This window comes from Barbus barbus (genome assembly GCF_936440315.1).
Source record: "Barbus barbus genome assembly, chromosome: 8".
In the NCBI taxonomy this organism is placed as follows: Eukaryota; Metazoa; Chordata; class Actinopteri; order Cypriniformes; family Cyprinidae; genus Barbus; species Barbus barbus.
This window is the reverse complement of record NC_136736.1, coordinates 2,149,307-2,175,514: the sequence shown is the minus strand read 5'-3', so window position 1 is coordinate 2,175,514 and position 26,208 is coordinate 2,149,307. Positions and strand designations below refer to the sequence as shown.

General features: G+C 38.6%; 4 protein-coding genes across 7 annotated transcripts; 2 read left to right on the top strand and 2 right to left on the bottom strand.

Moving 5' to 3' along the window:
* Positions 1-1,210: 1,210 nt before the first annotated feature.
* Positions 1,211-6,906, top strand: LOC306873721 (G-protein coupled receptor family C group 5 member B-like). Its single transcript, XM_079423204.1, has 4 exons — positions 1,211-1,775; positions 4,083-5,153; positions 5,680-5,786; positions 5,865-6,906. The coding sequence occupies exons 2-4, from the start codon at positions 4,085-4,087 to the stop codon at positions 5,907-5,909; spliced, it is 1,221 nt and encodes a 406-aa protein (XP_079279330.1). The 5' UTR covers positions 1,211-1,775; positions 4,083-4,084; the 3' UTR covers positions 5,910-6,906.
* Positions 6,907-7,013: 107 nt separating this feature from the next.
* On the top strand, positions 7,014-12,276 carry LOC306874184 (uncharacterized protein). Of its 3 annotated transcripts, none has more exons than XM_079424026.1 (5): positions 7,014-7,079; positions 7,465-8,471; positions 9,041-9,100; positions 9,191-9,244; positions 9,524-12,276. In XM_079424026.1, exons 2-5 carry the CDS (start codon positions 7,587-7,589, stop codon positions 9,827-9,829), a joined length of 1,305 nt encoding a protein of 434 aa, XP_079280152.1. In that variant the 5' UTR covers positions 7,014-7,079; positions 7,465-7,586; the 3' UTR covers positions 9,830-12,276. The 3 variants fall into 3 exon arrangements, with proteins under 3 accessions (XP_079280152.1, XP_079280153.1, XP_079280154.1); XM_079424027.1 differs by having other exon boundaries at positions 7,015-7,079; positions 9,068-9,100; positions 9,524-10,256; XM_079424028.1 differs by lacking the exon at positions 9,041-9,100 and having other exon boundaries at positions 7,015-7,079; positions 9,524-10,257.
* Positions 12,277-12,420: 144 nt separating this feature from the next.
* LOC306874185 (exosome complex component CSL4-like) lies at positions 12,421-17,725 on the bottom strand. 2 transcript variants are annotated; one of them, XM_079424029.1, is made up of 8 exons: positions 17,691-17,725; positions 15,156-15,271; positions 14,946-15,020; positions 14,734-14,822; positions 14,567-14,600; positions 14,350-14,400; positions 14,186-14,270; positions 12,421-13,384 (listed from the first exon to the last, which is right to left on the bottom strand). In XM_079424029.1, exons 1-8 carry the CDS (start codon positions 17,716-17,718, stop codon positions 13,278-13,280), a joined length of 585 nt encoding a protein of 194 aa, XP_079280155.1. In that variant the 5' UTR covers positions 17,719-17,725; the 3' UTR covers positions 12,421-13,277. The 2 variants fall into 2 exon arrangements, with proteins under 2 accessions (XP_079280155.1, XP_079280156.1); XM_079424030.1 differs by having other exon boundaries at positions 15,156-15,281; positions 17,692-17,714.
* A 474-nt stretch (positions 17,726-18,199) lies between these two features.
* Positions 18,200-22,275, bottom strand: LOC306873790 (phosphoglycerate mutase 1). The gene is made up of 4 exons (XM_079423274.1): positions 21,965-22,275; positions 20,717-20,991; positions 20,439-20,619; positions 18,200-19,408 (listed from the first exon to the last, which is right to left on the bottom strand). The coding sequence occupies exons 1-4, from the start codon at positions 22,101-22,103 to the stop codon at positions 19,239-19,241; spliced, it is 765 nt and encodes a 254-aa protein (XP_079279400.1). The 5' UTR covers positions 22,104-22,275; the 3' UTR covers positions 18,200-19,238.
* Between the last annotated feature and the right edge of the window lie 3,933 nt (positions 22,276-26,208).

The window sequence follows — 26,208 nt, the reverse complement described above, 5'->3', positions numbered from 1 at the left end:
TAAAAGAAAGGTGCGTTCATTCAAAACAGTTGCGTTCGATCCTTCGCTAGTTGGGTCTTGTGTCTCGTGCCGCAAGTTCAAATGACTCAGGCAGTGATTTTCTGCGGCCATTCAGTGATCAGCAGGGTTTACGTGTCACGTTTTAGTAACGTACGGCTCGCTTGGAACCTCGGCCGAGGTGGTATTAAAAAAAAGTACCAAGTACTGTACCCAGTGGAAAACCCCCCAAAAGTGAGCCGTACTGAACCGTACCGTGCCGTACCATGCAGTGGAAAAGCACCATTACATACACACACAGTGTGACTTCTTTAATGAGTGAACCCGCCAGTATATACAGGTCTAAGCGATGTTGAAGTAGGCATTATTACACATCATACACAAGCTTACATTTGCAACATATTAACAGCCATGTCATGTAACATTCCAGGTGAAGATGACAAGGAAATGGGGTTGCTGTCTTTCATTGCTTGCCAAGTTTGTTCCAAATGACTTTAATGGCCCTGTCCCAAATTGCACCCTAAACCCTCATGGCCTTCCTCTGATTCCACACTTACATAATGTCACTTTGACTCGGGTTCAAGTCTGCTGCAGAGCTCATCTCACTGCAGGCCACAAAGAGGGCACTCGTAAGCACCCTTCTGAAAGCTAAAATGATGATTGGGACACCTTGTGGTCTTGTAAGTCCATTTGAAATTTGTTCTAAATCTCTTATAGCTGGCCAGTGACTATCTAGGAAATAATTTCCACAGCTTGTCCATTCACAATGGGTTTCAGTGGTTTTATCTTGTGCTTTAACACTTTTAAAAATCTGTCAGATTCACTTTACCCTAAACCTCCTCCATATGGGTGTCCATCCACCATAGTCCAGCTCACGGTGGTCTTGGTCAGCAACAAAGATTTGTCAGTTCTGTTTTTATTCATGTCATGAGACTCACAGTTTGTGTTAAAACACTAGCAAGTAACTGAAAGATGCTATATGATTCGTCATAAATAAAAACAACATATTGAAAGCATTAGTGTGCTTCCTTGATTGAACATTAGATGGCATACTAGCTTCTAACTGTGAGCATTATCTGTCCTCATTGTAGGAACATCTCATTGCTCAATCCACTTTTAATCAATCAAAAGTGTGTGTGTGTGTGTGTGTGTGTGTGGGTGGGTGGGGCCTGTCAGTTGTCTATGACAGCGAGAGGTCTAATTGGAGGTCTTTAGGCCAAAAGTTTGACCGCTGGACCATCATGAGACTGTGAGAAGCATGATTGCTGAGGAGTTTGCTGTGGTTTATTTATAGGCTGTGCATCAGCAGCAGTCACAATGCTGCAAATGAAGCCCTTCAGAGAGAGAGATGCATGTGACAAGTGGACTACAGCGGTCCAGTGAGGTCTGTATTCAATCAGACGTGAATTTTACCCTCAGCTGCACACGGATCCACAGCTCTCACTGAAAGAGGAGATTTAACAACACTGTCGAGAAGAGGCTGGAAGAAAGAAGCAGCAGCAGCGAAATAAGGATGCTCTTTTACAGATGTAGTGTGTGGGTGTGAAGCTGTCTGTCGCACATCAGCTGCTTTCTGTCATTGTTTTTTTAACTATTGAGCACCGAGAAAAAGCGCGGTGTTTGGTTGCTATGTCAGTGCAGGAGTTTGTGTTTTGCAGGATGATTCTCACACGATAAGAAGAGATTTGGATTGTGGGAATGTGTGTAGAAACTCTCCTGCACTAATAAATACATATCGACGTCAAGGCTTTATCTAAAATACAGTCTGAACTCATAAGGTGAGTAACACCTATTGCTGTCTGCGGTTTATATAACTGTGTTGCCTGCAGATCTATCCTTTAACCCTTGTTAGTTCATCATGGTTTTGCTGTCTTTAAATTTACTTGCAAAAATTCGAATCTGAAGTTGTGCATGTTTGAAACTGCGTGTGTTTATGTGTGTATTTGTGTTTCTGGCTTCTTGTTCTTTATATAAATTGCGTGCAGCTCCATCTAGGCCAGCCCACGCGCGCCTCTGGTTGCCATAGCAACTGTCGAGGGGTTTATAAGCTCGGATGCGAGACAAACTCATCAGCAGAGGATGAGCAAATGCATGCACAAAGAAATAGTAGCATAACATTTATTATATATTACATTTATTATAAACCAAATAAATCACACAAACAGATAACAAAACAATTAAAAAGTGAAATGTGCTCAAATTCCATTCTTTTCTTTTTTTTATGTATTTAATAGCCAAAATTCCTCACCAAGTTGATGTTGCTATGGAAATGACAGCAAAAAGTCTGCCTGCAGAAGGCTACCTGCACTCTAATACACTTCGGTGTCAGTGATAATCAGTGACTGATTCATCAATATGTTGTATACTGTCGCTTTTAATTCAATTTTAATTTAAAGAATATAAAGTGTACAGTTTTGTCGGATTGTGTCCTCTTATCTGTTGTTAAGTAGGTATATCCTGTAACAAGGATTCTCGAACAAGAGAATAAAAATGTTTTATTTATTTATTCATTTATTTTAGTTTTCCAGCAAGTCTGGAAGTGATTGGATAGTAGCCTAATTGCAGTGAACTCATGAGGGGTACAGTGCATTCACTGGATTGTGTTGTTGTTTAACAACATACCAACGAAATAATGATGAATGATAATTCTTTCTTTTATAATTTCTCTTTATAAAAGTTTTGAAAGTTGTGAATTGTGAAAATTAGTGCATGTCATCTATCCCTCACAGCCTCGTTTTCATCCAGGTTAAATTCCAACATGGCTTCTAACCTGATTAAAGTCCATGTGAAGTTGCTGTCGAGTTTGGCATCCGAACACTTGCTGCCTAATGAGGCAATGACTTTGCAGGCAGCGTTTTGGCACGAAGGCACCTCATGACACAGTTTTCTGATGCAGAGTAACGGTTTAATGATTTACAACAAAATAGAATGAGTTTTGGCAATAACTAAACGAATATTTAATTGCTATAGTACTGATTTCTCACTGGAAATAACTCCAAAAGTGCAAAATATACATTTACACACAAATTGACCACCAAATGCAACTTTCAGATGCCATCTTTAATTTTTTTTAGCTCAACCATAATGGAACGCACAGGATTGTGGGATATCAAAGGCAGCGAAGGATACATCTATGCTGCCTTCAAAAATCAATCAAATGAAGGCATCTCATGAGCTAACTTCGGATTCGGATTCAATTGATTAACTTGTATGGATTAATTGTTCACCTCAGGACTAGCAATGTGCACTGAGTAATTACAATCAATTTTGATTTCATGAGGTTGAGAAGAGGTGTAGTTGCGAATGGAGGAAGTAAGTTATTGTTTTTTATTAAGATTAAGAGGGCAACATTAATTATTGTCAAAAAATAATGATATGCGCAGATTAATCATTTATGATAAACACTGCAATATTTCACAAGAAAATGGTAATTTCATAGTGACTTCTTGTGATTCATCTCAGAGCTGGTTGGTTTGGTAAATGTCTTTTAACTGAAAAAACAGTTGAAATCCTTATACACTTTTGTATGTGTATGCTAGCGTATGCATAACGTCGAGAGCATAGCCTTTCAAAGTGTACTCCATTTGATAGCATACATGAATCAGACAGCTGACACATGCATTCTAGAAAGTTTGTCCAGTGTCTGCACTGTTTCTCTCCAGAAGGTATGACTGATAAAATATCTTTCTACCCTTTTAAACTTAAGTTGTGGTGGTCTTAATGCCCTCAATGCAGGCGTCTGTTGTTGTTCCATCTCTTTAGTTTTGTTTTCTACTGGGAAAAAAAATGGCCAGGGCCAGTGTTGCCATACATTACGTTTCTATGGGCTGCTATATGTAAGCCATCCGCCATATTGTAATGGTCAACTTGACGTCATTCACCATAGTAACTAATGAATATTCGAAGATGCCACAATCCTGCACAGCCGATGGTCTGCGAATGCATAGTTTGGTGAATGACGTCAAGTTGACTGTTCCAAGATGGCGGACGCGTCTACATGCTTGGAGCGGTCGAATGGCCCGCCTGTACAGGCTTTACACAGAAAAAGGAAAAAATATATATTTTTTGTATTCTTTCTCTTCCAGCCATGGCTCTAAGGCCCACCCTCATCGTCATTCTCTTTCTGATTGGCAGCTGCGCTCTTGAGGACCCGCCCAAGGTTATGGCCCCGCCCCCTCCTCATGGGTGTGGTGCTAGAGTGGACCCGCCCTACAGAGTTTTGTGCGATCTGGAGTCCGTGTGGGGTGTGGTGCTGGAGGCCATAGCGTGCGGTGGTACCGTATCCACTCTGATCCTGGCCATAGTTCTTTTAGCCAAGCTGAAAACAGTAACGGAACCGGAGAAGCGCTGTGGAGTCGGTCCCCTCCTCCTCCTATTGGCCGGAACCATGGGTCTCTTCAGCCTATCACTGGTCTTCTTGGTGGGGCGTGGCGAGGTGCTCTGCATGGTGCGCCGCGGGCTGTGGGGGGCTCTGTTCGCCATGTGTTTCTCATGTTTGCTGGTGCAGGGAGTGCGGCTAAAGAAGCTGGCCGGAGGGAGGCGGAGCCCAGCAGGCAGCTCTCTCACCGGATTGGCTTTCGCGCTCACTGTGGTTCAAGGCATCATTGCTGGAGAATGGCTGCTGCTTACGGTGGTCCGCGAGGGACATGCAGCCTGCGATTACCTGCCTTTAGACTTTGTGCTGGTGTGTAGCTACGCTCTAGCGTTGTTGCTAGCTGCCAGCATGTTGTCGTTGGCTGTGGTGTTGTGCGGAGGGAGCAACAGAGAGGAGTCGAGCCGGAAGAGGATGAAGTGGAGGTGCAACGCTGTCTGGCTTTTCCTCTCATGTCTGTCCTCGCTTCTGCTCTGGGTTGCCTGGCTCGGTCTCTATCTGTACGGAGACGCCGACATCACAACCATGATAAAGGACTGGGATGAGCCGGCATTAGCGGTTGCGTTGGTGACCGAGGGTTGGGTGCTGCTGTTATTTCATGCAATCCCAGAAACGCACCTGTGCTTGCGTCCGTCCAGTCAGAGGAATGCAGACACCGGCCAGAACTACTACGACACCCCTCAGCCACCAACGGCACAAAGTTACCATGACGACGAGCGGCCGACCAATCCCAGAGCTCCGTTCGCAGAGAGTCAGGCGTACACCGTAGAGGAGCACAGTGCGGGTAGGATGCCACACAAAAAAAAACATGTGCAAGGATAGTTTATGGTTCTGAAAATTAAACCTTAATTTTCTGTAAAGGTTAGTTTATGGTTATAAAAACAGCTAAAAATGACCATTAGGGAATGCTCTGTTTAGGTTGTTACAAAAACCTTCCTGCAACGGTCTGTGAAGATTAGGTTATGGTTATAAAAATGCCTAAAAGTAACCATTAGAGAACATTCTGTATAGGTTTTCTAGGTTATTACAGAAACGTTCTGGAAAGGTTAGTTAATGGTTATAAAAACATTTCTAGAACATTATTATTTGGTTCTGCAGGGAAAAAAAGCCCTTTGAGAACATTAGGAAAATTTTCTTTGTTTGCTGAGGCAAAACATACAAAGCTCCCGAGGCTTTTCAAAATCATTTAATTGCCCATATGTTTAAAATATATAGATTTTTTCGTATTTACTCTATTTAGCCAGATTAGAGTTATTATATACAGATTTTCAAGTAGCAAGTAATATATTGTATTGTCTTGTTTTCTGCAGTTCTGCAGACTGGAGGTTATCATAATGGTTTGATACGCCCCGCTGTGCCGTTCCGCAGTCACGTTTACCAGCCCACCGAGATGGCCCTGCTCATGAACGCAGGACCGGTCAGTAACAACACTTCAATTAAACAATACTTTACTGCCTAGCTTCACAAACAATTCACCTCACGCTTTATGTTTCAGATCCCAACCGTCCCTCCAAACTTCACGGGGAGGCATCTGTGGTGAGAGCGGTTACCATGGCAATAATGTCCCCTTAAAGGATTGAGTTCGGGTGACTTCACAGGGTCAAAAGGCACTTTATTACGGTTCCCTGATAATCATTTGGAAATGCTCCTCTAATAAAAGAGCTGATTGAAGATAATGGACATTTTCAACATGGGAGCAGGCTAATTTTGCACATGTTCTCTAATAAGTGCTTAATACAAAATAAAGGATGTGCTACATATTCGATATCACTCAGGTGATGTCTGTTTAGATTAAATGAATCAGACAAATCATACAGATGAGGACCTGTAAGAATTTACATAAACAGAGATGTGTGAAAGCGAAAGGAGAGGGAGTGTTAAAATAACATGAAATGCTGAAACGTTTACTTACATAATGTGACACATTTCTGAGTGCAAGAGAATAAATGTCATTCATTCAATGTGAGCTGATTGACTGGAAGGGAAAAATAATAGGCATTTGTGATGTCAGCCAAAAAAAAGCATATTAATTCAGCGGCCAATTTAAAAAGAAACGCACAGATAAACTATAAGCAGAAATGTGTATTAAGGGACAGTTATTTTCATGCTGAGATTGTGAGAGAGAGATTATTTCATTCATTTCTAGCCTTAGAAAGACTTCTTCCTGCATTCCACTTTAGATATATAATCAAACTCTATCACTTTAAAATGTATTCAGCTGTATTTCAGTTATTTGAATCGTTTTGTATTAAATTGTTCAATTTGTATCTTCTTTTTAAGCTTTTTTAAATTCTATCTTTTAGTTTTGATATCACGTTTGATGTTTTTTTCCAGACTTTGCACGCTTGATTGTCAGTCTTTATGATGCAGTTGATGGTATATTATATGTAATGCCGTTTTTGATGATTTTTGATGATAATAACGCTCTTTATTCTGCTCGTGATGTTCGGATCTATTGCACAGAATCGGTGTATTTTTCCCTATACTTGATGTCTATATTTTAAACAAATTCTAATAAACATTCCAACAGTGTTTTCAAGGCGTCTCTTGTCACGCTTTGCGTAGCGCGTCGTGCGTTTGCGCATGCTGGCGCTAGCGGACGCGTTCTGTCACCGTTGCCAGGGACGCGTGGAGGCGTTACCAAGGAAGTCACAAGCGACTTCTTCCGGATTAGAGTCGAAAGGAAAGCGTTCCCACGTGTGGCAAACGAGTAAGTAATAAAACAAATATGTATTATGTAACGCAAGAGTGCTTTGAGCCGGGATATTAAACAGCTGCTCGCTGCGCGTATTTACGCACGTTACCGGCAAATAAGTGTGTTTATCAAAACAAGTCGATTTAACAATAATAACGGTTAAGTAAGATTCAAAAGTGTTTCACGGATGAAAAGTTATTAAAAGAAGTGTAGTATCAAACTAATGTCATATCTATGTGTTTACTTCTCGACCCAAACAGCCTGGAACTGAATAATGACAATTGCTATTTATACAAATTACTTACAAAATCTCTTTATTTCTTATCATTTATGAATGTAAGTTTGCACGAGACTACATGCAATTCAACTGTCTGAAATAATGTGTTTCCTCCGTTTGCAGATGGTGAAGGCTGATCCAGAAATTGGAGAAAAAAACAACAAAGCAATTAAAAGGACCTCAAGGATGCAAAAAGCAAGAGGAACATCAGGAGGTTTTTGAGAAGTCGGTTGACAAAAGTTGGCATGGCAGTTGACGGGGCGACCAAAGAGAAGAAGAAAAAGAAAAAAGTAAAGTTGGAGGATGTGATGGTGTGTCGTGATGTGTCCGTCCAGACTGTTGTTAAAAAAGAAGAACCTCAGGACATAAGCATCAGAGATGGAGGGAAACGGGAGAGCGATGCAGCTGAGAAAAAGAAAAAGAAGAAAAAGAAAGTGGAAGCAAACAGCCCCGTGTGTTGCAATGCCTCCATCCAGACTACCGTCAAAACAGAAAACTCAGATATAAACATCAGAGATGCTCCTGAGAAGACAAAGAAGAAGAAAAAGAAGGTAAAGGAGGAAACAGAAGTGATCGTCATTGAGGATGGAGATCATTTAGTGTCCAAGAAAAAGAAAGCCAAGAAACAAGGGGAGGTGGAAGGTGTAAAAAAGAAAAGGAAGAAAAAGGAGGTAGAGGTCAAAGAAGAAGGTTTAGGACACGGTGTGGAGATAGTGAAAAAGAAGAGAAAAATGTATGATGTGGCCAAACAAGAACAAAACACCGAATTGGCAGACGGAGAGATAAAGAAGAAAAGAAAAAAGGTGAAGAATAAGAAGAAGAAATCTTCAGCGGAAGAGGAGCCTGATGAGATCAGCTCAAATAAAAAGCCGGAGAAGAAGAGCAAAAAGCTGAAGAAGAAATTAAAAAGCGTGGGTGAAGGTGAGAGTCGTCCTCACGCCAACGGAGGACAGGAGAGATCACCGGACAAGAAAATCAAGACAAGGACTGATGATGTTATTGAGATCCAGGAGGAACCGGCAGGAAAGAAGAGGAGGAAAGAAAACAGAAACAAAACCCCAGAAAAAGTTGAAAAGAAAAAACCTAAAGTGGAGCGTCATGAGGCCGTCGTGGAGAGAGCAATTAAAGCGGTGAGTAAACCGTGGATCGTGATTGGCTGTTTAAAATATGATGTCATTGTGATGGTAATTACCTTGACCTTCAGTGTGGATATTTAATCACGTTTTTCGGTTTATTTATTTTTTAGGATTATTTATATGCTTCCATAGTGTTTATTCATTTTTTTTTTATTTTAGTTAAAGTCTTTGAAAAAATAAAAATTTTAAAATAATTTGTTTATCTTCAGTTTATTTTGATTTCAGTTTTAGAATTTTTCACATCAGTTTTTTTAAGTTTCAACGGGGTCCAAATCACAAAACTGTCAAGAAAGTTTGCAGGTCACGATTCATCCAAAATCAAAATAATAAAATATATTAGAAATTATATGTTTGAAATTTATGACTTGGAGGATTTATTCATATTTTAAAGTAAAATTATGCATTTATTTAAATTATTGCAGTTGTTTTTGCATATGTAAGGTTAACTTACTGCCATGTTAAATATTTGAATAATATATATTTTTTGCATAATAAAGTAATGCAAATGAGATTCATATGAAAAACATTTTGGTCCTATAAATAAGCTTAATTTTATTTATCAGTCTGATGTTGTGTTCCTGTCGAAAAAGCCTGGAAATCAGGATGAAGTTTCTATAGATCAGGTACAGCACCAGCTAATCAATGATACTTTACCATGTACTGTACACCGTGAATAAATCCTGTTATAAATCATGAATTTTTTTATTCCACAGGCCCGTCGACTCGCCCTACAGAGGGACATTGACAAGGAATCACAGCCGAAGCTGGTCAGTTTCACACCAGAACACTTGCATTTAGTTTATTTTGGTCTTACACTCTTAAAAATATAGGTTTCAGAAGGGAGTGTTTACAGAAATGCTATAGAAGAACTGTTCCCCAAAAGAACCTCTCAGGCAACAGTTCTAAAATGAATCATTTTTAAAAATCTTTTATGGAATGGAAAGATTCCATGGATGTTAAAGGTTCTTCATGGAACCATCAATGCCAGTAAAGAACCTTTAGCTTTAAGAGTATAAGAGATCTGAGTTGTGTTGATCTGTTTGTAGAATCTCGGCCAGTGGGGCACGGCGCAATTCGACAGCTCTGACCAACAAGCCAAGTTCCTGCGCTTGATGGGCGGGTTTAAAAAGAGCAGCCAGCCCCTCACAGGATCCTGTGGCCAGGCCAACATGGCGCTGGGGAAAGAAGGCCAACAGACTTTGCAGCAAGGCCTTCTGGGAGAGTTTGAGCGTGCACAGAGCCGCCGTATGGACTTCAGTAATAAAGGAGCCGGATTGGGGTTCGCGGCACCGTCCAATAAAAAGTTTGCAATCGATGTTAATGCAAGGAACTCAGTGCGATTCGATGACTGAGAGTTACAGGACAGTTCACTCAAAAGTGAACGCTCGGTCATCATTTACTCACCCTCACATCGTTTTTCAAGCTCCAAAAAGGACAAAACGACCGATAGCCCATATGAAATCTGTTTGGAATGGTGCAGGGGTGAGTAAACAATGACAAAATGTTCATTTCTAGGTGAACTGTTCCTTTAATGTATGAATCAAAGTAGAATTTATTTTTGGAAACTGAGGAGCTCCGAGTCAACGACTCGACAAGTATTTTACTTTTTTATTTTGTAAGTTTCCTTTAAATCAGATTGAATTCTTTTGTGTCCTAAGAGATGTTGTACTCAGGTGAAATATCATGAGATGTATTTGAATTTGCCCAAAGAAAAGATTACACAGCAGCGAATAAAAACACTGGATTAGAGCTGTCCTTGGGTAATCATGATTGACATTGCATTATTGATGTTTTTGAGATTTTTGTTCATTATTTTGTCATTTGCATTTATGCATTTAGCAAAGGTTTATCGAGAGTGACACTGCTTTCAATGTATATTCACTAGTGTTCAAAAGCATGGGGTTGGTAAAATTGTATGCTTACCAAGGCTGCATTTATTTGATCAAAAATACAGTATAAAGGTACATCTCAAAAAAGTTGAATATCGTGAAAAACTGAATTTGTTTGTAACTTATTTCATAAAGTGAAACTTTCATATATATTTTAGAGTCATTACATATAAAGTAAGACATTTCAAAAGTGTTTTTGTTTTAATTTTGGTGATTAGAGCTTACAGCTCATGAAAGTCACAGTCCAGTATCGCAAAATATTAGAATATTTCCTGAGATCAATCAAAAAAAGGATTTGCAAAGCAGAAAAGTTCAAGTTCTTAAAAGTATGTTCATTTCTGCACTCAGTACTTTGTCGGGGCTCCTTTAGCACAAACTCCAGCATCAGTGAGGAATGGCATGGAAGCGATCAGTCTGTGGCTCTGCTGAGGCACTATTGAGTCTTCAGCTCGTCTGGATTGTTGGATTGACTGTTCCTCATCTTTCTCTTGAAAATATACCATAGATTCCATATGAGGTTCAGGTCAGGCATGTTGGCTGGCCAATCAAGCACAGTAATATCATGGTCAGCAAACCACTTGGAAGTGGTTTTGGCCGTGTGGGCAGGTGCTAAAGTCCTGCTGGAAAAGGAAATCAGCATCTCCATAAAGCTTGTCAGCAGATGGAAGCATAAAGTGCTGCAAAATCTCCTGGTAGACGGCTGCGTTGACTGTGGACTTGATAAAACATAATGGACCAACACCAGCAGACGTCACAGCACCCCAAATCATCACTGACTTCAGAAACTTCAAACTGGACTTCAAGCAGCTTGGATTCTGTGCCTCTCCACTCTTCCTCCAGACTCTGGGACCTTGATTTCCAAATGAAATGCAAAATTTACTTTCATCTGAAAAGAGGACTTTGGACCACTGAGCAACAGTCCAGTTCTTTTTCTCTACAGCCCAGGTAAGACGCTTCTGACGTTGTCTCTGTTTCAGAAGTGGCTTGGTAGCTCTTTTCCTGAAGACGTCTGAGCGTGGAGACTCTTGATGCACTGACTCCAGCTTCAGTCCACTCCTTGTGAAGCTCTCACAAGTGTTTGAATCAGCTTTGCTTGACAGTATTCTCAAGCTTGCGGTCATCCCTGTTGCTTGTGCACCTTTTCCTACCCAAATTCTTCCTTCCAGTCAACTTTGTATTTAATATGCTTTGATACAGCACTCTGTAAACAGCCCCTCCTTTCAGTAATGACCCTCTTTGTGGGCGTCAATGATCGTTTTCTGAATCACTGCCAAGTCAGCAGTCTTCCCCATTATTGTGGTTTCAAAGAACAAGAGATACCTGTAATTTATACTGTAGGGATGGTCGGGAATATGATTTATATGAAACTCAAATATAAATATTCTAATATATTGAGATACTGGATTTTGACTTCCATGAGCTGTAAGCTCTTATCATCAAAATTAAAACAAAAAAAACTTTTGTAATTTCTTACGTTATGAATGCAAAATATATATGAAAGTTTCACTTTTTGAAACAAGTTACAAAAAAAATAGTTTTTCACGATATTCAAATTTTTTTAGTTGTACCTGTAAATGGTTATATTGTACAATTAACTGTTTTCTATATGATTATATTTTAAAATGTAATTGGTGTTTCAAAGCTGTATTTTCAGCATCATTACTCCAGTCTTCAGTCACATGATCCTTCAGAAATCACTCTAATATGCTGTTTCACTGCTCAAGAACATATCTGATTATCAATATTGAAAACAGTTGTGCTGCTTCCTGTTTTTCTTGAAACTTTGATCATTTTCTTTGAACTGTAAGCTCAAAAGAAAAGCATTTATGGAAATCTTTTTAACATTATAAATGTCTTTACTGTCAACTTTTGATCAATTAAATGCATCCGTGCTATATAAAAGTATTTCTTTAAAAAAAAATCTTACTGATCCCAAAGCTTTGAATGAATTTTAGTTCTTGCACTTCTTGGATTCAACCCCATGAGCTTGGCATCACTAACGCCAAGCTTTACTGTTGGAGCTACAGGAATATCATTTGACGAAGTAAACCCGGTGTTGAAATCTTTATTGCAAACTACAATGCAACATTCAGGACAAATGGATCTGACCTTGTGATGTGAAAAACTTCATTTTTTCTCTCTTGTAAACACATGACCTCTCAAAACAGTTACAGGCAAAAGACAAAGAAAACGCATCTAATTAGACATTTCCAAATGTTCTGTATAAAAGCAGCAAGGGGTAAAAAATAAATTCATCTCTGGGGACTATTTTTGCGGTTCATGTTCTTCAAAGAGTTAGAAAACTGTGCTGCCAAATGTTATTGCTCTATAAACTTCAAACCCCATTGTGAATGACTGCAAAATCTGTTACAGAGAATGTGATTGTGACAATAGCACAATTCCAGTTTTCCGGAAAAGAGCCGTGGGTTTTGGAGCTACGTTTATACAATTAAAAAAATATGCTGTAAAAACAGGCTTCAGCTGCTTTACACAATATAGTTTCTTATTTCCTTTCGATTGTGTTGAAATGTGACAAAAAGTAGTATGTTTTACTAAGATGCACCCATAAATTGTTCCAACTCTTGTGTTTAAAGAAGCTCTAAACATTCAGTGGAAGTTCATCAACAAAATATGACCTTCCATCTGAACATGTGATATTACAATCACGGGTGTGTCAGAGCATCAGCAATGCCAGAATACTGCTTAGTAATGCAACTACATTCAATTACGGTAATGTGATACTCGTGCAGTATTCACTTAGTAGTGTGCATCACAGGCAGTGTGGAATGTGACACTCCAGATTCACACCTAGAATTCCAAACAGTTACTGGGTTGAGAGTTCTCCCCGAGGGTGGCGTCTTTGAAGCTGTGTGTTCCGGTGGGTGTGGTCAGCGGGAGCGGTGGGCGTGGCTCAGGCCTGAAGGTACTCCGGCTGTACCCGTGCGACCTTGCGAAACTCTTTGGCGTGCGTGCGTGGACACTGCATCTCACACCAGCTGATGGGCACCATCTGAGCACCTGCGGGAAGAGATTTCAGACCGTGATGAACAATGAACCTTTTGGGTTAACTATGCATAAATACAAATGTCAGGGTGTAGATGAGTTTGTTTCTTCATGGGAACAGATTTGAAGAAATTAGCATTCCATCACTTGTTCACTCTGCAGTGAATGGGTGCCGTCCGAACAGCTGATAAAACCATCACAATAATCCACACCACTCCAATCCATCACTTAATGTCTTGTGAAGAGAAAAGCTGCGTGTTTGTAAGAAACAAATCCATCATTAAAGCGTTTTTAACTTTAAATCGTTTACTTCCAGCTAAAATATGAGTCCTCTATCCATAATATTGCTTTCTCCAGTGAAAAAGTCATCTTGTCTGAATCAGGAGAGAAATATGGACAGATCTAGCACTGTTTACAGTCCAAAACAGATCTAAACTATGTCAGTGGATTTTGATGTGAGGGGACAACAGGTGATGGACTTCACTGGAAGCAGTGTTATTATGGACTCGTATTTTGAGTAATTAACGCAGTAATGAAGGATTTGTTTCTTACAAACATGCAGCTTTTCACTTCAAAAGATGGTAATTAATGGACTGGAGTGGTGTGGATTATGGTGATGTTTTTATCAGCTGTTCTGATGTTTATCATTCTGACGGCACCCATTCACTGCAGAGGATCCACTGCTGATGGAATGCTTCATTTCTCCAAATCTATTCCCATGAAGGAACAAACTCATCTAGAACTTAGATGGTATGAAGTAGAGTCATTTTTTCAAATATTTATTTAAAGTGCACTGCTATTTGAACGCTCCCTCACCCGCCTCGCTGTGGGCCACGACTACGCCCAACTCATTCTCTGCTGTGGTCAGCAGGTAGTTTGACTGCACGTCACCCAAAGAGATCTGACATCCGAGGTCAAGGGTCATGAGCAACACATCCATGACAAAACGAAAACTGCTTTTCATAGAGCATAAAGGATACCACTTTTGCAAGGACAATGTCGCCTGGCCTGAAGCTTTTGTACGTCTCCACCTGAAAAGAGCAATTCAGTACATGACATTTTAACCCTCCTACACTTTTTGAGAAAGGGATACATATGGGATGTTTACAGATATTTCTGTGCAATTTTTTAAAGCATTATCATCTTTCCCATACAATTTGTTTTTTAACCACAAAACAAAAATTCCCATAAACTCACCTTGTCTTTCTCTGTCGCTCTCACGTCTTCTCTCCTGGAGAAATCAAAACCAAACAGCGTTTAATAGATTAGACTTTACTTCTATTACTGATAATAATATATGCAACAGAACCTGCTTTTAAAATATGAATGAAACTTGATGGACATTAAAATTAATGCATTCATACCGGATCGTGCCTCTAAACCTATCTTTTAGCGGTGTCGACCCAACATATAAGATGTGGACTTTAGCAAATCGTGGGTTGATACTCATCACCTGCAGGAAAATAATCATAGATTTAATACACAGAATAATTTAACAAAACATCATGCAATAAATGACAACGAAAGATCAGAAGGATTTAGATGTGATTGATCATGTTTTGTACAGAGCTCTCACCTTACAGGTGACGATGGCACCGACGTCAGGCAAGAGCTGTGCTTCTGTCTCCCTAACGACTGAAATCACCGGGAGCTAGGAAGAAAGAGGAGGCAATACAATGTCACTATTGGATTACGGAGAAGCATGGGTGTTTAAGTCTTGCAAATGAATAAAATTGTGCAAAAATCAAAGAATGTCCATGAAAGTGAGTGTGATATATGACCTGACCTCCTCTCCCTCGTTCTTTCTCAGCACGTATCCCGCGAGCGAAGCGAAGATGTAGCCGTGCCGCAGACACGTCCCGGTGCCGGGGATACAGTCCTCCGTGCTGCAGAGCCTTTCACCTGCGTGAACAACAGCACACAAACCAAGCCACATCAAACTGCTTGTAAAAACACAAATAATGTACAGTAATGCACATACAATGGAGGTATATAGGACAGCAATAAATGTAAAAATATACTTTAACCACAAGACACTAATTGACATTCTAAATGACAAAATCTGTTACTAGCCTTATCTGTGTAAAGTTAATCCAATATTTCACCTCCTGTCATGATGATCAATTAAAGCCTTAATCGTTGTTACTCCAACATGTGCAAGGATACTAGAAAGCTGTTTACAGAGTTCATTACTGCCATGCAATAAAATATAATGAAGGTAACTGAGACTTTTCAGTCTCACAATTCTGACTTTCTCTCTCAATTGCAAGTTTTCATTTCACAACTTAGACTTTTTTTCCTCTGAATTCTGGGTTTACATCTTGCAAATTTTTCACCGCCACAGAATTTTAAAAATCACGCGTGATCGACTTTTTCCAAGTTTCTATCAAACAATTCTGAGCTTTTAGCGCAAAAATTTTAAAAGCTGCAAGAATTGTGTGATACAAATTAAATTGCGAGGAAAAAGGCAGAATTATGAGATTTAAAAGTTGCATTTACATTTTTTTTTATACTGTGGACTCCACTCTTGTAACATGTGCAAGGGATACTGGAAAGCTGCTGTTTACTAAATTCATTTCCGCCTTGCAATATAATAAAGGTAACTGAGATTTTTCAATCTCACAATTATGATTTTTTTTCTCTCAATTGTGAGGTTACATCTTGCAGTTTTTTTTTGCCACAGATTAAAAAAAATCTCTCAACTGCATGTTTCCATAGTTTAAATACTGTAATTCAGTCTTGGGCAGTAACTAGTAATGCATTACAGTAACAATATAACTTTCCCTGGTAACTAGTAGTTAAATAATTACTAATAAAATTTTAATCATAATTTTACAGTTACTTACCATCCAAACAAATGGCTAGATACTAGTTACTTTTTTGTCACAATTGCTACTGATTTGAAATTCAAAAATTCAATCATCCTTATCAATTTTCATAATCACTGTCAAAGCAGCAAGCTTTATAGTAATATAGCGGCTGGAAATACAGCCATTTAGTGCTGTCAGCATCCAAAATTAACGTTTTTGTTTACATAATATATGTATGTGTACTGTGTATATTTATTATGTATATATAAATACAAACACATACATTATATATTTTGTAAAATATTACACATTTATATATTCATATTTTATAAATATATTTAATAAATAAACAAAATTTTTCTTAAATATATGCATGCATGTGTTTGTATTTATATATACATAAATCTGTCAACTGAGAATCCCAGCATGTTTGGTTGGTTCTACCTGCTTGAGTCCTGTTACACATTTGTTGCGGTTTTATTAAATAACAAAAGTTGTTTAAAATATTGTGGCTTGTCATCAGTTTATCATTTATCTGTAACTTTCATGCATTCATAGGCTGCAAAAATTATGCAATTACCAGTTTTTTGGGGGGTGTAATGAAAGGTAATGTAACTAATTACTGTTGGCTGGAAGTAATAATTAATGTAATACTAATATAACTTTTGAAAGCAGTAATTAATGAGTTATATATTACTATTTTTTTTTTTTGATACACTAGCCCAACACTGGTTGATGCATGCTATAATATGATGTTAATTTGAATATCTATTTACAAACTGCAACTCACAGAATCGCGTCGTTTAAACATAAGAGAAAGTTTATCCGCCAAGAAAAGTAGTCCCACCGCTAAAAAAAAAAAAGTGTGTTATACCAAATATCATATAAAACACATTACGGGATGAATTAAAAATAATAATTAATTTTTATTTTTTTTTATTTTTATTTTTTACAAATATGCAAAGTTCACAAAATACTAATTAAAAAATAAATGAAACCAGATTTCGGTGACAATGCAAATGAGGTTTCCAGGGCAATCTCGGTGATGAAAACAGCTCTAGTCACTCATCAGCTGAGGCACATAGGTGAGTGTTTAGCAGCAGGTTTAAGGCAGGTATGCATGACAGCAGCGCTCGCGCCCCGGGCGGTGGGCAGGGCTCGCCAAACGAGTCCTTAAACCCTGCAAACACCTCCAAAACTACACTCACTCACGGAATATCACATATACGCTATTATAGCAAGCCAGTCAATCAACATCATCGGTTTTCGCCATATGCTGACCGAAATCAAACATGTTTATGCGTTTACAACGTCAAAATAGTGCTGCGCGTGCGGATGATTCAGCCCTACAGCAACACACGTGAACGCTATAGAGGAATCAAACTGACCACAGCAAAGCTCATAACAAATCAGTCTGTGCGTAACCAAAGAACATACAGCCAAGCCCTGCAACGACTATGACGATAAACCCAAAAGGATGCGCAGAAAACATGTTAATAACAGCGACCCACCTGGAACACACAGCTTCATGGGCGACATGTTTCCAAGAAGCGACATCCGCGTTTTGATTGGCTATTAGTCAGAGGGCAACTCGCGCTCTGATTGGTCACTTCCTCATACGCGGTTCGAGTAGTCCGCCATATTTGTTGTGGCTACAAATGTAAATATACTCTGGAGACATGTTGAATGGAAAAGATTTGGACGTCTCCTTTCTTGTATATTTCCAAGCATATATTATCATCAAAAAATATATATATATAAAAAAAAAAGTTTAGGTGAAATGAGAAAATACACTTTGGGATCAGTAAGATTTGTAATGTTTTTTAAAAGAGGTCTCTTCTGCTCACCAAGGCTGGATTTATTTGATCAAAAATACAGAATAACATTTTAATATTGTGAAATATTATTGGAATTTAAAATAATGGTTTTCTATTTTAATATACTTTCAAATGGAATTTATTTCTGTGATGCAAAGCATAATTTTCAGCATCGTGTCAAATGGTCCTTCAGAAATATTGGAAACAGTTGATGCTTTATTTATTTTTTGGAACCTTTGATACTTTTTTCAGGATTCTTTGATAAATAAAAAGTTAAAAAGAACAGCATTTATTTAAAATAAAAATCTTTTGTATATTAATATTTTTTTTAAATGATTTAATGTGATAGATAGGCCTATGTTTGTATTTTTATCTTTAGGAATAAGAAAAAAATATTCACAACATGCCACTTTTTTCTGCTTAAGCCGACATTTATTAGGCATTGTGCATCTCATAATTCACGTAAGTGTACATATAACTGTCTTTCAGTCAAGCAAAATAATTTTAACATCTGCTGTAAAAGCTAAATGTACAGACAAAATGCTATAAATTTATTTTCTGGAACAATAATATTCAGTATTTCCTTAATTGGTGAATGTTTGCAGGATACTAGGGTCAAAATGCATTGAACAAGACATGGACTACAGTTCGACATCAACATACAGTGACATTTACCACAGAAAAAGTGAGAAAAAATGACCATAAACATATGCAAAAAGCCCACAGGAATATAATCTGCTTTTAATCACCAAACTAACTCACTTCTCCTCTCTAGATGTAGGTGAAGCCTAAAAACAAACCGTTACGCAGATCTTTTCAGTGACTTCAAAGTGGGATAATTGAAGAGCGTTTGTGTGGGTGTTCAGGGATCTAGAGCAGCGGTGCAAAGCATGAATCACGCAAAGACGGGGGAAATCGCACCCCTTCTGCAGCCCACCCGGTCATTAATATATGCCGTTGCCTGGCAACAGTCCTTAAAGCATGCCATCACAGAAACACATGTGGCATCTTTTGAAAGGTGCGACCGTGGCTCTTCAGTGCCGAGAAAATGTAAAGCTAAAATCCCTCCCTGTGGCTGTTTCACAGCATTCACACTCATACTCAAGCAGATACATTTGACTTTTATTATTATAATAATGGTCCCGATTCAGAGCATTAGGAAATTAATGATTAGTGGTTTGGTTCTTGGCTCATGGTCAAACACTGATTGCGTTTTTTGAGGAGGATTGTGTGAATTGAGGTCTACTTCTTGGCTTTGCCCTGAGCGGCGACGGCTTCCATGGCTTTGCGGACCGTCTCTTCATCTCCCAGGAACTGCATGGGCTTCACAGGCTTCAGGTTCTTGTCCAGCTCATAAAGGATGGGGATTCCTGTGGGCAGATTCAGCTCCATAATCGCCTCCTCGGACATACCTGGAGCAAACACACGGGTTATAATGAGCACAATACAGATGCAAATATAAAGCATTGCAGATGGTTGCCAGAACGTTCTTATACATTTGCTAAGATGTTTTGAAAAACTGCTACCTTTACTCTGGATATTAAGAGCCAGTGAAAATTATGCATCATGTGAATTCCATGACGTGGAAAATGCAGATGGAATTGCGGAATTCATAACTCGGAATTTTGGATGTTATATTTTAATTTGATTACATTCTAAAAGATAAATTCAACTGTTAATATTTTATGCCTTCCCTTGACTACCACCATTTTTGATGATAAAATTGTTTTAAATCAGAATACTTAAAACAAAGAATTTCTGAAATAAATCAAACATTTCATAGGGCCCTATTATTGTAAAAAATAAATAGTTATTAGATTTGTTTTGTTATTAAAATTACAGTAAAGCATTAGAACAGCATTAAAAATGTAAAATATAATTTTTGGTTAAAATTAAATAGAATTGGGGGGGGGGGGTCAAACTGATTTAACTGGTGCCTAAAAATGTGATTTTTGTTAATTATATGTTAAATGACACATTTCATTTTCTTTTATTAATTATACATGCTTTTTAAACTGAATTTAACTTATTAAACCTTTAATAAATCATTGTTCAATTGTAACATTTTATCATTTAAATTAATTAGGCATACTACTTTTGATTACAAAAATTATATTTAACCATTGAATCCAGAAAGTGAAAAAACATGGAATTGAGAAAAACTAAAACAAAAAACAATGAATGAATAAAATAAATAAAATTAACTGATTTCACAAGGCCCTAAAAATTGTGTTAAACACAACTGTTGTTAAAATGTATAAATTTCAGGTTTACACTTAATTAGACCTGCTTTTTGATTATTAACATTTAATTTAAGCATTAAAACAGAATCCAGAAAATCTGAGAAAAAATAAAATCGTCTTCATAGGATTGACTCCTCTTGGACTCGTTCTGGGTGTTGTTAGGGTCCTGGTCTTTAGGGTGTTTGAGAGGGTTTCTCACCCTCCAGGTGTTTGACGATTCCTCTCAGGCTGTTCCCATGAGCGGCGATGAGGACCCTCTTGCCCTCCTTGATCTGAGGAACGATTTCCTCGTTCCAGAACGGCAGCGCTCGAGCGATAGTGTCCTTCAGGCTCTCGCACGAGGGCAGCTGGTCCTCCGTCAGGTCGCCGTAGCGACGGTCCTGCAGCAACATCACATTCAATGTCACGTGACCCTTCAGAAATCAATCTAACATGCTGATTTGACACCTTTCTGGTGGTTGTCAGTGTCCTGCTCACCTTGCTGATGGCGGTGTAGAAGTCGTGCTCGGGGTCCATGGGTGGTGGTGGGATGTCGTAGGAGCGTCTCCAGATCTTCACCTGCGCCTCGCCGTGTTTGGCCGCCGTCTCGGCTTTGTTGAGGCCTGTCAGGCCGCCGTAGTGGCGCTCATTCAGACGCCAGGTGCGATGCACGGGCAGCCACATCTGATCGATGCTGTCCAGCACCAGCCACAGGGTCCTGATGGCACGCTTCAGCACAGACGTGTAGCAGATGTCAAACTCATAACCCGCATCTACGGGAGAGGAAAAACAGCATCTGCATCACTCTGCATACTGCATGTGCACTACCCTTTAAAGGTCTGGGGTCAGTAAGATTGTGGTTTGTGAGCATCGGCAGCTAATGAGACGCATCTAGAGCTAGTGGACCAATGGTGATGCTTAAACCCACCCTCATTTACATGAAACTAACCACAACATTTGTAAAAGCACAGAACATGGAAACAAGAGCAAAGGGAAAGCAGCAGAAGCATGAAAAAAAACAGAAATATAACCAAGGAAAACATGATTTTGTGTGCAAGTTGGATAAAGTTGTATTAATATTCAGTTTTGAGCAATATGATTTGAAATGTTTATAGTTTTGATTCATGCATATTTTTTTCAAAATGCGTTATTAATTTGCGCCCATTATTTTACGATCCCTAACCATTTTTGCTATTCTCAAAACTTTGCTTTCATTTTTTAATTTTGTGCAGTATATTTTTACTTGCGTTTTTAATTTTTGCTTTAACTATGTATCTGTGACTGCAATACTTTTGGTGGGAAGCGGATCCCATAGGACTTGGTCCATTAAGAAAACCACTCAACATTCATGCAACCACCAAGCAACCCTCTGACAACCATATATTTGTTTTGTCCTGCAAAAAGTGCAATAATTATAAACATTATGCATATTATAGTTGCATATACATAAAATAAAATGGATTTTTCATTATATTTGATTTTAAAAATACTATGTTGTTTTTTAAGTAGAAAAATATGGCAATATTGTTAAATATGATACTGACAGATAAATGAAGCAACCAGGTAACGCTTTGGCAAGATAAAAATCTTGCATGACAGATTGCTAAAGAGTAAATGAGTAAGAGCAGCTCGATATTGACTGCGTTATTTTGACAGTAACACCACGAGGAGCTGCTGCTGCAGTGCGCTGATCTCCGCAGGCCCCACACAAACACAACACCGGTTTAATAAGCGGACTCCGCTCACCTTTCAGGGCCTGGCCGCCCCTCTTGGCCTCCTCGGCCCCGGTTTCGCTCAGATCGGCGTCGAACCAGCCGCAGAAGCGGTTCTCCTGGTTCCAGCAGCTCTCTCCGTGGCGGATCAGCACCAGCTTATACGCGGCCATCACGCTCGGAAACACAGCGGGGATGTTGGCGGGTAACGGAGGAGACGCGTCCCCGGGAGGCGGATGAGAGATGCTGGCACGGTGAGCCGAAATACCGCTCCGGTGAGTTTGGAGGTCGTCGCTTTTTAAAGGCGGACAGCGCTTCCTGATGCGCGCGACCAATCAGAGGAAGAGCGCGCGCGTGCACGACCTTGAGAGTCTGTTTATCATCTTTAAAAGGAGAAATTATAGTTTTAAAGCTGGTTGGAAGTGCAATATTTAAATATTTTAACGGTATACATGTTTATACATAAATAATATAATATTAATAGTATTGTGGACGTTCAAAACGTTAAACATTATATATGATTTTAATTTAAATAATGTGTAACCCTAACATTTAAAAGGCAGATATATATTTTCATTTTATGAATCCAATTTATACTGTAAAAATAATATCATGAGTAAAATATTATTTGGAAAATATTTAGTATTTACTATTATTTTAAATTATATTTTAAATTATGCTCACTATAGAAGTGTATTTTTAGATGCAGTATTTATTTAAATCATGTTTTATTATCTATTTAATTATTTTAATCAATTTCTCTGTTTAATTTATTTATTTTATTTTAACATTTACACTGTCTTTAACTAAACATTTTCACAGACCCCTTTTCAGCCCCTTTAATGTGGTATTATTGTATAAATGTAGAAGAAAATGTTCCTTTCATTATTTTAAAAAAGCAATAAGCCACAGTCTGTTTGAAATACTTTATTCAAAGACCTACAGATTAGTTGATTAGCTGAGAGATGTGAACATGAAGGGTCATATACATAAATATGTGAGCAAATGTGTTATACATCACATTAGTAGCCATATTATTATTAATTACTCTCGCAAATATTTGATTCTATATATTAATATAATTTTATATATATATATATATACACACATACACATATATATATATATATATATATATATATATATATATATATATATATATATATAAGTATTTTTTCTTTAATTGTTAATGTGAACGTTTTACACTATAGACTGAACAAAAAGCATTGCTTGGTAATCGGTTGACCTAAATTGTTATTATCTAATTGCGTACTTAAATTTAACAGCTGACATCTGTTCAACCGAATTCATTACATACCTTTCTATCAAGGTTAGCTGACATATAAAGATGTTTGACTGCCATTACCATTTTCTAAACTGTGAAAATGTGAGAAATGTTGAAGGTGTCTGAATTAATTTTGGTTTGACTGTATGTATGTATGCATGTATATAGTATTTAGCATGTGGTTCTTTGATGTACTCTGATTGGCCGTCTGCTTCGCTGCTGTGTTGGGCGTTTCCTGCGGTATCCGTGCAGCTGATCCTGGTACTCTTGGTGGGCAATGGGCACGTAACCGCAGGGATCACACAGATCCTGAGACACAGAGACACCTGACTGAGCAGCTGCAGCATGCTGTGGTGAAGACTGTCAGATAATGTGTGGTACTGTACCGGGTAAGAGGCATGGAAGTGTTTGTAACCCCCCAGCAGCAGATAGTGCAGGCTGGGATACACATTAACCTGTCTGTCCAGTCTCCTCAGATACTGACAGCTGTGGATCGGGTAAGAAGCGTGTGTCATCATAAATGCACTCAGTGTGTGTGTGTGAGTGTGTTTCTCACAGATGTGGGCCTCTTTCCAATGAGAACTCACACTGGAAGATGATCAGCTTCCGTGGCGACAACCCCTCCTCCTCTGGGAGTGAGTCAGACAGACGAGTCGCCCACCATCCCTTTATCCTCATCCTCCAGGACGAGGCGCTTCGAGGTGAAAGTTGGGCTCCCGCTGAGGCCTGATGCACCGCCTGCTGTGTCTGAGACTCCGTGTACAGATTCACTGCTCCCTGAATGAGGTGAAAGTTAAGATATGAAGACCAAACACCCTCCTGATGGATTCAATGTGCCATTAATATATAAAAATATAATGTTTGGAGTCAGTTGATGCTTTTATTGAGCGAGGATGCATTCAACTGATCAAAAGTGACAGGCATTTATAATGTAACAAAAGATTTCTGTTTCAAATAAATGCTGTTCTTTTGAATTTTCTATTCATCAAAGAATCCCGAACAATATGGTTTCCACAAAAACATGAAGCAGCACAGCTATTTTAATATTGATAATAATCAGAAATGTTTCATTCATATCGGAATGATTTCTGAAGGATCACGTGACACTGAAGACTGGAGTAACGATGCTGAAAATTCAGCTTTGATCACAGGAATAAATTACATTTTACAATATATTCACATAGAAAGCAGTTATTTTAAACTGTAATAATATTTCACAATATTGCTGTTTTTACAGTATTTTTGATCAAGTAAATGAAGCATACATTGGCATGCTGTTTACAGTATACTGTTGGTATGCTATTCTGATCATAGTCTCACTCCGTGTTTGTATTTGGTTTTGAATAGTTAAGATTCAAGAGTCTGAACATTGGATTGATTAGAAATTTAATGGAGATATTCCACATGAACACCTCATTACATTAAAAACTTAATGTGTCCTCCTTGGTACTCATATGAGTAATGGCAGTCAACGATGAGGAAATCCTCAGTTACGCCACCTTCAGGTCAGGAGACAATGCTTTTACCTCAACATCTGGTGAATGAGACACACATCATTCAAATAAACCCATAAAATAATTGTGCAAATAACTTACGTTTCTCTCTCAGCTGCTTTGAGATTAAAATGACATTTGATATGAGACTGCATTAAAATGGGAACCACTCTGCAAAGAACATCACGTTATAATCAGAGCTTTTTGAAAATGTTAATGATCACTTACAGTATGAGCGCTGACACAGTGAAGCTCCTGATGGCCACTACTCTCAACAGGAAGCAGGTGTTGCTATGGGAATGATTTGAATCAAGTCTGAAAACATGAATTGACTATAATTTCTAAAAACACTTTCACAACCAAGTTTAGACACATATCACGTTTTAATCTCTTCTGCTAATTGCATAAATGAACATGTTAATCTAAAAACACAATCCAGCTGAGAAGGCATGAAAATTAGTACTCTATAACTGGAATATGTATTTCAAAGGTTGGGGGTCAGTCTACTGCTCATCAAGGCTGCATTCATTTGATTAAAATCATAAAAACAGTAATATTGTGAAATATTATTACAATTTTGGATTGCTCCAGTCTTCAGTCACATGATCCTTCAGAAATCACTCTGATTTGTTGCTTAAAAAACATTTCTGATTATTCATTATTTTTGTGGAAACTGTGATACATGATTAAATCATACCATGATGAGTATGAAGTTCAAAAGAGCAGCATTTGTTGTCTGAATAAAAGTATTAATATCTTTAAAAAGCGCAGAATGCAAAGTCAGAAGTCAGTCAAACACTGGCGTTTCATGGTTCTCTATGAATAAACTTCATGTTTGTCTTGTTTAATATCATATGCTTTCATTATGGTTTTGCAGAACCAACCAACCTTACTGAAGTCTCCTATGAGAGAGAGGTCAGTGACGGCGTCCTGAGTGATGTGTGGGTGGGGCTTTCCTCCTTGACCTCAGCTGACTGAACCTCACAGCGGCCTGCAGACGAGCAGAGAGTGAAAACACACAATAACACAGGCATCTTCCACCTCGGGCTCAGACGCTCTTTGTTTGTGCATTTATTCTCACCACTGGGTCGACGGCACTCGTCTCTCGTGGGACACTGGTGTCCTCTTCTGGGTCATTGCGGTACGCTTGGCCTGGTCTCGGCTCATCTGCAGGGGAGAAGCCGCACACGCAGCGTCTTCTGCTGGACAAACGCCAAGGTCAGCATTGTGAATGCAGCCGCAATGAAACACAGCCTTTATGAGCATGACCCAGTTTACAAAACAATACAGTGGAAAGTACCATGTCAACATCATGCCAAGCACTGTCGGGCAGTAACTAGTTACTAGTAATGCATTACAGAATAATATTACTTTCCCTGGTAACTAGTAGTGTACCTAAGTGCTCATAAAATTTAAGTAATATTATAGTTACCATCAAAAAATGGCTAGAGACTAGTTATTTTTTGTCACAGTTGCTAATGATTTTAAATTATCCTCACC

What these genes read in the sequence shown, in the direction of transcription:
- LOC306873721 (XM_079423204.1), top strand. Translation starts at nt 4,085, where the DNA reads ATGGCTCTAAGGCCCACCCTCATCGTCATTCTCTTTCTGATTGGCAGC. An exon ending in CGTAGAGGAGCACAGTGCGG is followed by an intron (nt 5,154 to 5,679) that starts GTAGGATGCCAC and finishes TGTTTTCTGCAG; the next exon opens with TTCTGCAGACTGGAGGTTAT. An exon ending in TGCTCATGAACGCAGGACCG is followed by an intron (nt 5,787 to 5,864) that starts GTCAGTAACAAC and finishes TTTATGTTTCAG; the next exon opens with ATCCCAACCGTCCCTCCAAA.
- LOC306874184 (XM_079424026.1), top strand. Translation starts at nt 7,587, where the DNA reads ATGGCAGTTGACGGGGCGACCAAAGAGAAGAAGAAAAAGAAAAAAGTA. An exon ending in TGGAGAGAGCAATTAAAGCG is followed by an intron (nt 8,472 to 9,040) that starts GTGAGTAAACCG and finishes TTTATTTATCAG; the next exon opens with TCTGATGTTGTGTTCCTGTC. An exon ending in ATGAAGTTTCTATAGATCAG is followed by an intron (nt 9,101 to 9,190) that starts GTACAGCACCAG and finishes TTTATTCCACAG; the next exon opens with GCCCGTCGACTCGCCCTACA.
- LOC306874185 (XM_079424029.1), bottom strand. Translation starts at nt 17,718, where the DNA reads ATGTCGCCCATGAAGCTGTGTGTTCCAG. An exon ending in GTGCCATCGTCACCTGTAAG is followed by an intron (nt 14,823 to 14,945) that starts GTGAGAGCTCTG and finishes ATTTTCCTGCAG; the next exon opens with GTGATGAGTATCAACCCACG. An exon ending in AGGTTTAGAGGCACGATCCG is followed by an intron (nt 14,601 to 14,733) that starts GTATGAATGCAT and finishes TGATTTCTCCAG; the next exon opens with GAGAGAAGACGTGAGAGCGA.
- LOC306873790 (XM_079423274.1), bottom strand. Translation starts at nt 22,103, where the DNA reads ATGGCCGCGTATAAGCTGGTGCTGATCCGCCACGGAGAGAGCTGCTGG. An exon ending in GGGCGGCCAGGCCCTGAAAG is followed by an intron (nt 20,992 to 21,964) that starts GTGAGCGGAGTC and finishes CCTCTCCCGTAG; the next exon opens with ATGCGGGTTATGAGTTTGAC. An exon ending in TCTACACCGCCATCAGCAAG is followed by an intron (nt 20,620 to 20,716) that starts GTGAGCAGGACA and finishes ATGTTGCTGCAG; the next exon opens with GACCGTCGCTACGGCGACCT.